At 44.3% G+C, this 15,000-nt stretch overlaps 1 protein-coding gene across 1 annotated transcript in view; it reads left to right on the top strand.

Moving 5' to 3' along the window:
- The window catches only part of LOC147024729 (uncharacterized), a 74,378-nt gene that overhangs the window by 30,187 nt on the left and 29,191 nt on the right, over positions 1-15,000 (top strand). Inside the window, exons 4-5 of the mRNA XM_085887043.1 lie at positions 4,389-4,763; positions 7,219-7,255. Coding sequence (XP_085743169.1) covers positions 4,389-4,763; positions 7,219-7,255 — 412 coding nt within the window. The remainder of the gene's footprint in view (positions 1-4,388; positions 4,764-7,218; positions 7,256-15,000) is intronic.

Raw genomic sequence — 15,000 nt, 5'->3', positions numbered from 1 at the left:
GGTGCAAGGCGATTCATGTCACAGTGCTCGGAGCGAGACGATTCCGCAGCTTGGAATCATCTGGCCAGAAGTGAAGTGTAGCCGCGTCCGGTCATGGCGGCCTGCCTGTGTGCTGGCCGGGGCTCAACCAGAGAACCCGATTCAGGTGACGACGCATCGCTTCGGGTCATCGCCTGCACCCCTCACCACTGGATCTATAAAAGGACAGGTCGCGGGGCGGTGGAAGAAGAGTCGTAGTCGTTCCTGCTCGTTGTTCCTGGGTCGTTCCAGCGTCGTTCCTGCCCGTTGTCCTTTCTTCCCACCTGGTCCAATATACCACTCCGCCCACTCGCTCGACTCCACCTTCTCGACCCAAGTCCCTCCCTTCACACCCAACGGTCGTGTCTCATTTTCTGGACCGACGTGAGCTGCACGAAGTGCCATGAAGCAAGAAACGGTGCACCAGCTGTCAGGGAGGTATCGCCCAGCGGAGTACCCCCCCCAAAACGTATTGGTGGTGCGATCGGGCAATCGTGCAAGGTATTCAGAGACCGTTAGCCTCGTCTCCTCCTTTTTCTCTTCATTAACTCCTCTTCATCAGGTTTTGGCGTGTGTGTGTGTGTGTGTGTGTGTGTGTGTGTGTGTGTGTGTGTGTGTGTGTGTGTGTGTGTGTGTGTGTGTGTGTGTGTGTGTGTGTGTGTGTGTGTGTGTGTGTGTGTGTGTGTGTGTGTGTGTGCGCGTGTGTGTGTGTCCTGGCGCCTGTCCTCATAAGTTAAGATTGCAGAATATTATTATTGTTATTTCAGGTTAAGTCTGCTCTGTCTGCTTTTGTAAGTTGTTTGTATTATTGTTACACCTCACGCTTCTTTCTATCCCTGCATTACACACACCAATAAAACTATTCACTATACCACATAACTTTCCTCACCTGCTCATAAATATATTATTATTACACATGTTCCCAGCTCGTTTTCATCTTTTCTTTCATTGATCCAGCATGGTCTGAATCCTAGCTTAGCCGGGCCTTTATTCCCAATGATCCATTCCTTTTAGACGGTACGTCCTTTGCAGTGTCGCTCGGCTGCATCTGGTCCGGTAAAGTGATCCAGCTCAGACAAGGTGTACCGAGGGCGTGTTCCCCGGTAATTAAATTACGTGATCAATTAGGTAACCCGGTTAACCCAGAGATGGGAGGACCCTAGGTCACGCGGTTGAGTTATTGGCGTTCACGGTCGGTTAGAGACCCACCGCGTCACGGAATTATCTGTGTGCGACGGTCTACAATTCCGGGGAGTCTGGTTGGAGCCGAGATAGCCCCCCGTGGCCCTCTCACCCGACCCCTGGCCTGCAACAATATATATGTATGTATGTATGTGTATATATATATATATATATATAATATATATATATATATATATATATATATATATGGTCACAGTGGGGTTCAAATCCTACACAAACACAACACATTTTCCCTTGCTACTGAGATGAGGAGAGAGGTAATTTACCGACACAATATAACCAATAACTATTCCTTTCTCAACATGAGGCACATAGAGCTGCTGAGGCATTTTAAATTGCCGAAGGAGTGCAGTACTGGATGGGTCGCCACTCCAATGCAGGATACTCGAATGGTTTTATTACCTCAGTAAGCCGGTATTTTGCTGATCTTGGAAGGATGTCAGGCTGAATCGACCCACCTAGTGTTATTTCAACGGCATGACGGGCTCAAACTCAGGACCCCAAGATGTTAAGCTGGCCACCTTGACTGTAAAGCCAACCCTAGGCTTAGCTACACAATATACTACAGATTTAACTACACTCGGACTCCTTTATGTGTTGGTATGTGCCTCCCCGGGATCACCAAAAACTGTCGCAATATCAAGCTTAATTAGTGTGTGTTTGTTTGTTTATATATGCTTCAAAAACTAAAAAAATCTACTGAACCAAATGCAACCAAATTTTTCATGTTGCTTAAGAGTGCTCCAAGTATGATTTCTGTCATTGGTGGAGGGATTCAGGGTGTGGGAAAAACCATAATTCTCTCTGTAAATGCGCCATCCGGTTGTAGCCAATATTACAAATCTTCTTGTACAAAGAAAGTTTAAACAAGTGGTGCCAGGCACAACAAATCCCACCCATTTAAGGCATAAAGTTATTTTGGGGATCAAATTTAAATTTGATATATCCTTAACCTGAATGTTGATTATAAGGAATAGAATAAGGAATATTTTAGTCTTAGTTTGAAGTCGATTAAACCATTTTTGACGAAGTTATGAGCAAAAAAGATTTTGACCTTTTCATGACCTGACCTTGACCTTAGACCTAATTGGACCCAAAAGTTAATGGGGTCATCCGAGGTTCATTACCCATCTGTGGATACAATTTGACAGTGTTTCAGCCAGTCGTTTTCCCGTAAAGTTGTATTTTTGTAACCATGTTTTAGTTTTAATGGAAAATTTGTAATTTTTACCGATGGCCATGAACCCCAAAACTTCGGACCCTACCGATCTTCACAAATATGCATTTTTCACGATAGGAATGGGTAGGATTATAAGTGACAAATAGAATAAGGTTCACTATAAGCTTAGTTTGAAGTAAATCAGATCATTTTTGACGAAGTTATGAGCGAAAAACGATTTTGATCTTTTCGTGACCTTGACCTTGACCTTTGATCCAATTGTACCCAAAAGTTAATGGGGTCGTCCAAGGTTCAATGCCCACCTGTGGATTAAATTTGATAGTGTTTGCTAAAGCCGTTTTTCCGTAAAGTTGCTAACAGACAGACAGACAGACAAACAAACAAGCCGGTAGGCGGACATGGGTAGTCCATCAAGTCGAATTTAGTCGTTTTTCAGCCGTTACTAGCCAACAAAAGCGTCCATAGCAACGGTTCTTTCTCACACATAACAAGGACATACCATGAACCTACCATACCAGTTTCATGTATATCTGACTCATAGTCTCTGAGATATAACGAACTTCGTTTTTTTATTGTTTTCGACCAAGGTTCATTCAAAGTCTATCTTCTCCGACAGTTTTCATAGGATCCGGCTGGAAATTTTTGACAATATGGCTGAATGTACTGCCCACAGTCGCTTGTGGCCCGATTTTTGATTTTCGAAAAAATTAATTTTTGACATTTTTTTTGAAAATTTCAAAGGTCCGTTGCTAGGCAATGGATGGGTCTATAGCAACGGTTCTCATTTGCACACAACTAGGTCATGGTATGAACCTACCAACCAAGTTTCATCGAAATCGCCATTTTATTAACGGAGCACTGGACCGAACAGACATACATACAAACATATCGACGGAAATACTGATAAGGGTAGACGAGATTGACTACCCAACAGACAAACAAACCGGACGATTACAATATCCCGCTCCCTCCCTCCGGGAGGGGGCGGGATAACAACCGAACAATATGCACTGCAGTGATGTTGAAATTTGATCAAAATATCGACCAATCACTGTACCGTAGTCCCAAGAAAGAAGCCAGATATAACAAAACACACACACACACACACACACACACACACACACACACACACACACACACACACACACACACACACACACACACACACACACACACACACACACACACACACACACACACACACACACACACACAGATCTATTATGAATTATGATCTATTATATTATGAACACAGATCTATTATGAATTGGTACTTGCAAGAGCTATTTTATTTTAAGTTATTACCTTCACTTATAAGCAATTGACTGATTTCCCAACTGCCCGGATCATCAGCTGGGCACTGTTTTTCATCGAGATTTAGTTCCTTTCAGCCCAGAACCTCTCCAAACAGCGGACCCACAACCCCGATCACAGGTCCACATCAGTAGATTACTCAACATCAATGGACCCACAACCTCAAAGTTGTGTCCAGACAGTCAGTCAACACAGCAATGCAATATCCTTGTTCACACTTATTTAATTATTACTTTTATTTTGAGTGAGAATAAGTCGAAATTTTCAAAATGTTCCATTTCACTCATTTTAAGCAGAGGTTCAAACCAAATCATTCAACACCAAGCTTTACAGTGAAGCGGAAGTGATTTTTGCTTGCACCATATTATAGTATGCAACAAGGATGGTTAGTTAAGGTGATGTTAGCTGACTTCCAAGCAGATGGTAGATGACCTCGACAAATTATTGATGAATAAAGCAGCATGTTTTTGAAGTACAAATTTCTTTTGATTAAATGCATCAGCAAAGCGACGGGTACTTTTGCTCGTGCTTCAAAAAAAATGGCAACATATAATGATGAGCATACATTATATCTTTTGCTTAACATGGTCGAATTTTGATTGAACCATTCATAAATGTTTGTATTCTTATGTTTTGTGACATCAGCCTCTCCTTTCCCATCTTTTCTGTGCAGTATCACCACAAAGATGCTCTTGCCAGGCAGATTCAAAAAATGTTGGGAAATTTTGATGAGACCGTGTCTTCTGTCACTCCATCCAGTGATGGGACACACTGTCTGCAAGAGCCTCCAGCTTGCAAAGCTCCCCCAAAACCAATGGCTTATGTTCGGCCACTGGATGGTCCAGCTCGGGGCGGGAGCAGTCTGGAGAGCCAATGTTTTCGTTGTGAGGCGGGAAAGGAGGTAGAAGGAAGTATGGACTCGAAAGGAGAGGGGGAAGATTTTGAAAATACACAATGGAATGGAGATGTGGAGACAAACTATCAAACTGTCTCAGATCTCCAGGAAATGAAAACTGAAAATGATGGAATGAAAGATGGAAACCTTCAGGTACATTTGTTCACATTTTCATTGGGAAACTTTTGAAGCTTAAGGTCCAGTTTGATATTGATGGATCAGTATTCCTGAATGATAACACAGCCGTTTTTAATATAGGTATATATCTTTGAAATTTTATTGTTCCACCTTACTGAAACCAGAGCATTTGTTCCTTTATTTTTGTCTTGAAGTCCTATTTCCTTTCGGAAGTAGAGCAGCTTATCGACTATCCTTAAGTTGCATCAAATGTGGCTGCATTGAAGGTCTGCTTACTTGTAAAAGTGCAATGTTACGAATAAGTCATTTGCATTGTGTCAGGAGCCAGAACTCTACTTCGTGTGGTGGTTGTGTGCTCAAGAAGCTGGTAGCATGGACATGAAATGTCTGTGGAAACATGCAAGTCGTATTTTTGGAAATAGGTTCCTCACAAAAACATTACTTCCTCATTTTTTTTTTACTATTATTGTCGATTGATCTGCGTAAATCCATTCATCCATCCATCCATCCATCCATCCATCCATTGGGACCATACTCTGTGCAGAGCGTTGGTGCTGCCAAAGCAGTCTCCTTGGCTATTTGGCACAATCCTGGACAGGTCGCCACACCTACACAGGATACCAGAAAGCTGGCACTGATTTTGCTGACCTTGCAAGGATGACAGGCAGAGTCAACCCCACCTGGTATTAATTCAACAGCTGAACAGGATTTGAATTCAGGATCCGAGGATCCCAAGCTGACCACCCTAGCCATTCACCCAACACCAGGCATATCTGCATAAATGCTTTCAAACAATATTTAATTTTTTTTTCAAACTTGCAAGAGTTGTCTTGTATTGTCTGGATTTTAACAATGAAAACAGAAGTGTGTCAAATAGAGTGCAGACAAATGGGTATGACGCTAGTGTGTGTGTGTGTGTGTGTGTGTGTGTGTGTGTATATGTATATGTGTGTATATGTATATGTATATATATATATATATATATATATATATATATATATATATATATTAGGGTGGTCCAAAAAAGTCAAACAATAGAATGTTGCTCCACAAACTAAAAATTATTCTAATATGATCCAATAACGCGCATAATTTTTTTTGGCTTGATCGGAGGTGACTTAGAGGTCGCTCCATATGACGACTTTTAGTCTCATGACTTGAATAAATTAGGGTATGGTCAGGTACGATTACGGGTACTTCTGGATGTCCGAGGTGGAAATGGAGTGCATGCTCAAACTCTATGGGGTCGAATTACTCTAAGAAATGACTGCACCGACATTGAATTTACTTCCATTTCGAAAATATGACCTAAAACAAGATTTACCATTACTGGAGTTGAGTAACTAATCCTACTCATTTCGATATTTTCTAATCTATAATTAATTTGTTGTCCGTCTAAACATTTCTTAGAGTAAATCAACCCCACTGAGTTCGAAAATGCAGTCCATTTTCACCTAGGAAGTTCAGAAGTGTACGGATTCGCATCTCACCATACCCTGTCATCAGGTAGATGGCAGGGTATGGTGAGGTAGATGAAAAACTGCCATCAGGTAGACGCTTTTGTTCTACACTTATTAAGAAGAACATTTTCAAAGTCATTTAAACTTATTTGGAAGAAAAAAAGAAGTCATTTTGAAAAAGTCATTCATGTGCAATTCAAATTCTTCGCCATTTTGCTGTTTATTCCATCTTCCATATTTTACTTGTTATTTGTATTCATTCCTTTTGATGCTTTATGTTTCCACATGATGTTTTGAATTTACTGCGTCACTGAAGAGGGTTTTCACTGGATATGGGATAATAATAAATAACTCAAGATTACTTTTAATAATAACCATTCCTTTCACACCGTGGAGGCAAAAAGGGCTGCCAAGGCAGTTTTATTTGGCCAAGGAGTATTCCTGGACGGTTCACCGCTTCGATGCAGGATACTCGAGTGGCTTATTACCCCAGTAAGCTAGTACTCCTTTTGCCGACCTCGGAAGGATGACAGGCTGAGTCAACTCACCTGGTGTTATTTCAATGGTACCACAGGGGCTGAAAGGCAGCCACCTTAACTGTTACTTAAAGCCAACACCAGGCTTACCATAACTATTACTATTATTACTATAATTTTATAATCCTTCTGCAGGTGTGGCACTTTCTGATTGCTTGCATGACAACCAATCACAGTGTATTCTTACTTATCAACACATGACTTTACTATGGAGTATTTGATTTTTAAACATGAAAATCAATTCTATCATGTGTGTTTTTGTTATTGTTTTTGTTGTTTTGTACCCAGTTTTTCCTGTTTCCATAATTATGAGTATTCCCAATACTGTTAAAAAGTGGTATTCTAATTGGAACCAAAGACTTCACGACTACAATGATCTAATTTAAAGCAAGTACTTCACAACTACAATGATGTATCTTTTTCTTCCTTTTTCCTCCCTTTTCCTTCCTTTTTCCTTCCCATCTTTATTTTTAGAATGAGCTGTTGCAAAGTCCCAGGGAACTTGATGAAAGTAAGTTGTGCTGAAAATTGCATGTGCTTTCTGCGATAACATATGAGCATGACTATGTTGTAAGAAATGTGCAGTATGGTGTACCTACATATACAGTACTGTATTTGTATTTTGGAATTGCATAATATTTTCATTTGTGTAGTTCTGAGGGCAATCAAAAAGTTTGAAGTACAGTATGACAAAGTTCAAGGTGTACAATACTGTTACGGTGCCGCGGGTCGGCCGCGAGCCGACCGCTCTGACGGAGCCGCAAGTCGAGTCGGCCCGACTGATCGCCCGGAATATAGATCACCGCCCGGATAACTCCGAGGCCGACGGGTCCTTGTGCAAGAACTGAAATACGCCAATGGGCAGACCACGTGGGGTAGGGCGATTGCCAATCTTAAATTTACCTAAATACCCACGTGATCCAACTACCGGGGTATTCCACCCTCGACGGAACTCGTCCGGAACAAGCCGCTTAAGCGAGCCTGTCCCGTGCACGATTCCGAGCGGCTTAATTGCCGAGAACCGTCGGTCCGAATGTCCCCCTTTTACGGCACACCAACGGCTAACTCCCAACACACGAAATGCTCAGTCAATGAAAGAATCGACGCGACGAGCTGAAAACATTTAACAATTGGGGTATTTATTAATAACTAGTGCGGGCCCGTAGGTGCGTGCCAGTATGTGTAGCTTCGTGCCTGCAGTATCAGGTCCCCAGCATCAATTGTGACGTCATATCAAACGAAGAAGAAGAATTGTGATGCCCTCTCTCTCGCCCCCCTCTCTCCCCCTCTCTCCCTCTCTCTCCCTCCTCTCTCCCCTCCCTCCCCCTCTCTCCCTCCTCTCTCCCTCCTCTCTCCCTCCTCTCTCCCTCCTCTCTCCCCCTCTCTCCCCCCTCTCTCCCCCACTCTCTCCCCCACTCTCTCCCCCTCTCTCCTTCCTCTCTCCCTCCTCTCTCCTTCCTCTCTCCCTCCTCTCTCCCCCTCCTCTTTCCCCCCTCCTCTCTCGCCCCACCTCTCTCGCCCCCTCTTCCCCCCTCTTCCCCCTCTTCCCCCCTCTTCCCCCTCTCTCCCCCTCCTCTCTCCCCCCTCCTCTCTCCCCCTCCTCTCTCCCCCCTCCTCTGTCCCCCCTCCTTTCTCCCTCCCCTCTCTTGCCCCCCTCTCACCCCCTTCTCTTGCCCTTCTCTCTCCCCCTCCTCTCTCCCTTCTCTTTCCCCCCTTCTCACCCCCTCTCACCCTTCTCTCTCCCCCTCCTCTCTCCCCCTCCTCTCTCCCCTCTCTTGCCCTCCCTTTCACCCCCTCTCTCGCCCTTCTCTCTCCCCCCTCTCTCGCCCTTCTCTCTCCCCCTCTCTCGCCCTTCTCTCTCCCCCTGCTCTCGCCCTTCTCTCTCCCCCTCCTCTCGCCCTTCTCTCTCCCCCTCCTCTCGCCCTTCTCTCTCCCCCTCCTCTCGCCCTTCTCTCTCCCCCCACCTCTCTCCCTCCCCCACCTCTCTCCCTCACCCAACCTCTCTCCCTCCCCCAACCTCTCTCCCTCTCCCCACCTCTCTCCCTCCCCCCACCTCTCTCCCTCCCCCCACCTCTCTCCCTCCCCTCTCTTGCCACCCCCCTCTCACCTCCTCCTCTCTCCCCTCCTCTATCCCCCCTCCTCTCTCCCCCTCCTCTGTCCCCCTCCTCTCTTCCTCCCTTCTCTTCCCCCCCTCACCCCTCCCTCGCCCTTCTCTCTTGCCCCCTCTCTCCCCCGTCCTCTCTCCCCCGTCCTCTCTCCCCCGTCCTCTCTCCCCCGTCCTCTCTCCCCCGTCCTCTCTCCCCCGTCCTCTCTCCCCCGTCCTCTCTCCCCCGTCCTCTCTCCCCCGTCCTCTCTCACCCTCCTCTGTCGCCCCCCTCTCTCCCTCCCCTCTCTTGCCCCCCCTCACCCCCTCTCGCCCTTCTCTCTCGCCCTTCTCTCTCGCCCTTCTCTCTCGCCCTTCTCTCTCGCCCTTCTCTCTCGCCCTTCTCTCTCGCCCTTCTCTCTCACCCTTCTCTCTGTAAATGTATTCACAAATGTCTACCAAGCACAACGATTAATTCCAACCTTGGGAAAAAACAACTTTCAAACCCTTTCAAACAGCTGTTTCCCTCAGGAAAATTCAAACCTTGGGATTAATTAATAATTTGAATAATAATCAAACCTTGGGAGTTTGGCACATACCCAGGTATGGCACATACCCAGAGAAAGGCACATACCCAGGTCCCCAGTGTCGATTGTGACGTCATACCAAACGAAGAAGAATTGTGACGTCAATCCTTCAAAAAAAATTAAAATAATTAATTAAAGAAACATTAATTGTGACGTCATTCGTGATGTCATAACACCATGTCCTGTCATTGGTTCACAGATACATGGCCGTAACTTGGGAACCGCTCGTCTGATCGATATCAAACTTCGAAAAGGCACATCCGCGGGTCCCCGGCAATATTCTTGGCAAGTTTCAATCCGATCGGACCGGTGGTCGTCCGGTTATTAATAATTTGGGAAAAAAAATTGGTATGATAAGGTGACAAGGTGGAACAACACATTCAGCTGCCATATATACACCTTTTCAACACTGAAAAAGCAGTAAAATAGCCGTAACTTGGGAACCGCTCGTCCGATCGATATCACACCTCGAAAAGGCACATCCACGGGTCCCCGGCAATATTCCTGGCAAGTTTCAATGAGATCGGACCGGCGGTCGTCTAGAAACTGCTGTCGTAGACAGACACACACAGATTGCTGGAATTATAGATAGATAATGGGGAACTACGGAAGAACGTAAGAGCAGAACGACACCGACTTCACAAAATGCAATACAATCATTTACAGCACACAAAGCACTTAACAATTTCCTACTTATTAGACGGGCCCACGGACATAAGTACGCACACACACACACACCCAAGAAATGGTGGCTGATGCCTTTAATAACGGACTCCTGCTCGGAGGGACAGATGAGCTGAAACCCAGAACCTATCTCGAACCTCTCCACCTCGTGTGGTCTTCAAGCTGTTCGGACCCGGGCTCCAGCGAGAGCGAGCTGGATCCAATCGCCATGAGCCGTGATCCTTCCCGAGCTCCAGCGAATCCTCTCGCGCTTCCGAACACGTCCTGGTGAGACGAGGCGCCGATCCTTCCCGGCGATGCGTCGCTATCTCGAAGAACCACCTCCAAGATGAAGGTCTGCTGAAAACCACCTCCAAGGTCTGCTGAAAAGTCAAGCCAAAGCAAAAAGCCTCCACCTCGCCAAGCAGAAGCCGAAGCTCCACTAAAAGCCAAGCCAAAGCAGAAAGCCTTCAAAAAGCCTTTAAAAAGCCTCCTCCCTAACCCAAGCCAAGCCGAACCCGAACAAAGCAGAGTATCCCTTTTTATTCCTATCCGCCCCTCCCCCACTCCCGGCGTGACTCATGCTCCCCGTGCCCGCACAACCGCGGGTGGGAGGGAGTTGTTGACGTCATGAATCACAGGACGGGATGGCTCTTCTTCCTCTTAGCAGAAGAGGGGGAAGGGCGTCTCCATTGTGTTATGATCGCTCCCTCACTATTAAATTGAATCGCAGCGCACTTTATCGATTTCTGCCCATTAAACAATGGAAGGTGAACTATCTAGGAAACAAGCACTTATCAACATAACTGACTAAAGGAACCTGAATGTTGTGTACAATCGAATTCCCAAATTCGTAACAATACCTTTGCAAGGAATGTATTATTTTGGTTTGCATTGATCTCCAGATAACAGGTGTGTGTGTGTGTGTGTGTGTGTGTGTGTGTGTGTGTGTGTGTGTGTGTGTGTGTGTGTGTGTGTGTGTGTGTATATGTGTGTGCACGTGTGTGCATGCGTACATTATTTGTATTTATGTATACTGTACAGTTAGTAAAACCTCCTTGTTGTGAAATTAATGGGACTGAAATTTTAAAAACTTTTATATCAGAGCTCCAGGGTGTAAGCTGATCAAAATATTTTCTTTAGCAATTTGGCTAATTTGAACTGATAATGCACAGCCAAATTGGAGTTTTCCTTCGCCAAACAAAAAGCTGTTAGTTGTAAAATATCCATCCCCAAACATTAATTGTTTTTGAAATGTCTTAACTAAACATTGTCTCCTGAAAACGGTATGGATATGTGTATATTTAACAAACTTCCAAATTAGCTTTTTGTTGAATTTACAATGAAAAATGATTGCCAAATACAACTTTAATTAGCATTTCACAACATTATGTAGTTCTGGGGACATTCAAAATGTTTGAAGGATACAAAATTTCAAGGAATGTGGTGGTTGCTTTGGTGGTGGTCGCCTCTTTCTGTGAGTCGTGCTATGCTCCTCGTCTGGACTCTGTGTAGCTATTGTTGGCATGCTGTTCACGCTCCTCGTTGCACTCTCTTTTCCAGCCTTTGTCTTCTGTTTTGAATCCTTTCATTTGAGCTCGCGATTCACCGCTCACAAGCAACATTTCTGGTTGTGTATATATATATATATATATATATATATATATATATATATATATATATATATATATATATATATATATATATATATATATATATATATATATACACGAGGTGTGTTCAAAAAGTATCCGACCTTTTTTCATAAAAAAATACTCGTATCCAGATACAACAAACTTACACTAATCTCCTTCAAAGTAGTCCCCTTGGGCTGCCACACACTTCTCCCAACGGTTCTGCCACTGTCGGAAGCAGTGCTGGAACGCCTCTTTTGAGATGGCGCGCAGCTGGTCCGTCGCATTCCGCATGATGTCTTCTCTGGACTGAAATCTGGTCCCTTTCAGGGGCAATTTCAGCTTGGGGAAAAGCCAGAAGTCACACGGAACCATGTCGGGAGAGTAGGGAGCCTAACGAAGCACAGGTGTGTTGTGTTTGCCCAGGAAACTCTGTATCAAATGTGAAGAATGGGCGGGTGCGTTATCGTGATGGAGCTGCCAATTGACCGCTGCCCAAAGGTCCGGCTGTTTACATCGCCCAGCATCATGAAGGCGACGCAGTACCTCTTGGTAGTACTCTTTGGTGATGGTTGTGCCGTGTGGTGCGTACTCGTGATGAACCACGCCACTGGAGTCAAAGAAGACGGTCAGCATGACTTTGACATTGCTGTGGACCTTCCTTGCTTTTTTTGGCCTCGGGGATGTTGGATGCTTCCATTGTGATGAATGGAACTTGGTTTCTGGGTCGTACCCATAAACCCAGGTCTCATCGCCAGTGATCACTATGTTGAAGAAGTTGGGATCGCTGTTCACAGTTTCCAGCATGTCCTGTGCGATCCAAACGGAGTTGCTTCTGCTCGATCGTCAGCAGCTTTGGCACGAACTTCGCTGAGATTCTCCTGAAGCCCAAATCCTCAGTCACAATGGAATGAACGGATCCAATGCTGACGCCCGCCTCGTCTGCAAGTTCTCTGATCGTGATTCGATGATCCTGCATCAGCAGGGTCCTCACTTGGTCAATGACAATCTCATTTCGGGATGTCGAGGTCCTACCAGAACATGCTTCACTTTCCACTGATGTGCAACCATCTTTGAAGTGGTTGTACCACTCTTTTATCCATGTGGTGCCCATTACTTTGTTCCCGAAGGCCTGTTGAATCTTGCGGATCATTTCCACTTGGGAATTGCCAAGCTTTACACAAAATTTGATGCAGTAGCGTTGTTCAAGTTTTTCCACCATTTTGTCAAAAACGAAAATCCAAAGGCGCTCACTGACACTTCCTCACTCATCGGCGGTCTGTCGGCGACTGACAGTTTCTGCAGGCGGGAAAATATTCACGCATACGAATTAGGATCGCCTACATACGTGCACCAAACCACGCCTCCCTAGCTTCATTTGTTTACGCACGAAAAATTAAGGTTGGCTACTTTTTGAACACACCTCGTGTGTGTATATATATATATATATATATATATATATATATATATATATATATATATATATATATATATATATATATATATATATATATATATATATATATATATATATATATATATATATATATATATATATATATATATATATATACAGTGGGGAGAACAAGTATTTGATACACTGCCGATTTTGCAGGTTTTCCCACTTACAAAGCACGTAGAGGTCTGTAATTTTTATCATAGGTACACTTCAGCTGTGAAAGACGGAATCTAAAACAAAAATCCTGAAAATCACATTGTATGATTTTTAAATAATTAATTTGCATTTTATTGCATGAAATAAGTATTTGATCACCTACCAACCAGTAAGAATTCCAGCTCTCACAGACCTGTTAGTTTTGTCTTTAAGAAGCCCTCCCATTCTCCACTCATTACCTGTATTAACTGCACCTGTTTGAACTCGTTATCTGCATAAAAGACAGCTGTCCACATTCAATCAATCAGACTCCAACCTCTCCACAATGGGCAAGACCAGAGAGCTGTCTAAGGACATCAGGGACAAAATTGTAGACTTGCACAAGGCTGGGATGGGCTACAGGACAATAGGCAAGCAGCTTGGTGAGAAGGCAACAACTGTTGGCGCAATTATTAGAAAATGGAAGACGTTCAAGATAACAGTTAATCTCCCTCGGTCTGGGGCTCCATGCAAGATCTCACCTCGTGGAGCCTCAATGATCATGAGAAAGGTGAGGCATCAGCCCAGAACTACACGGCAGGACCTGGTCAATGACCTGAAGAGAGCTGGGACCACGGTATCAAAGAAAACCAGAAGTAACACTACGCCGTCATGGATTAAAATCCTGCAGCGCACGCAACGTCCCTCTGCTCAAGCCAGCGCATGTCCAGGCCCGTCTGAAGTTTGCCAATGACCATCTGGATGATCCAGAGGAGGAATGGGAGAAGGTCATGTGGTCTGAGACCAAAATAGAGCTTTTTGGGTTAAACTCCACTCGCCATGTTTGGAGGAAGAAGAAGGATGAGTGCAACCCCAAGAACACCATCCCAACCGTGAAGCATGGAGGTGGAAACATCATTCTTTGGGGATGCTTTTCTGCAAAGGGGACAGGACGACTACACCGTATTGAGGGGAGGATGGATGGGGCCATGTATCACGAGATCTTCGCCAACAACCTCCTTCCCTCAACAAGAGCATTGAAGATGGGGCGTGGCTGGGTCTTCCAGCATGACAACGACCCGAAACACACAGCCAGGGCAACTAAGGAGTGGCTCCGTAAGAAGCATCTCAAGGTCCTGGAGTGGCCTAGCCATTCTCCAGACCTGAACCCAATAGAAAATCTTTGGAGGGAGCTGAAGGTCTGTGTTGCCCAGCGACAGCCCCGAAACCTGAAGGATCTGGAGAAGATCTGTATGGAGGAGTGGGCCAAAATCCCTGCTGCAGTCTGTGCAAACCTGGTTAAGTACTACAGGAAACATCTGATCTCTGTAATTGCAAACAAAGGTTTCTGTACCAAATATTAAGTTCTGTTTTTCTGATGTATCAAATACTTATTTAATGCAATAAAATGCAAATTAATTATTTAAAAATCATACAATGTGATTTTCAGGATTTTTGTTTTAGATTCTGTCTTTCACTGTTGACGTGTACCAATGATAAAAAATTATAGACCTCTACGTGCTTTGTAAGTGGGAAAACCTGCAAAATCGGCAGTGTATCAAATACTTGTTCTCCCCACTGTGTATATATATATATATAAATATATATATATATATATATATATATATATATATATATATATATATATATATATATATATATATATATATATATATATATATATATATATATATA

The sequence above is a fragment of the Eptatretus burgeri genome, chromosome 6 (assembly GCF_056783735.1).
Source record: "Eptatretus burgeri isolate ZD-2024b chromosome 6, Ebu_testis_v1, whole genome shotgun sequence".
In the NCBI taxonomy this organism is placed as follows: Eukaryota; Metazoa; Chordata; class Myxini; order Myxiniformes; family Myxinidae; genus Eptatretus; species Eptatretus burgeri.
Note: the sequence above shows the minus strand (reverse complement) of the source record. Positions and strands in the feature narration are given on the sequence as shown.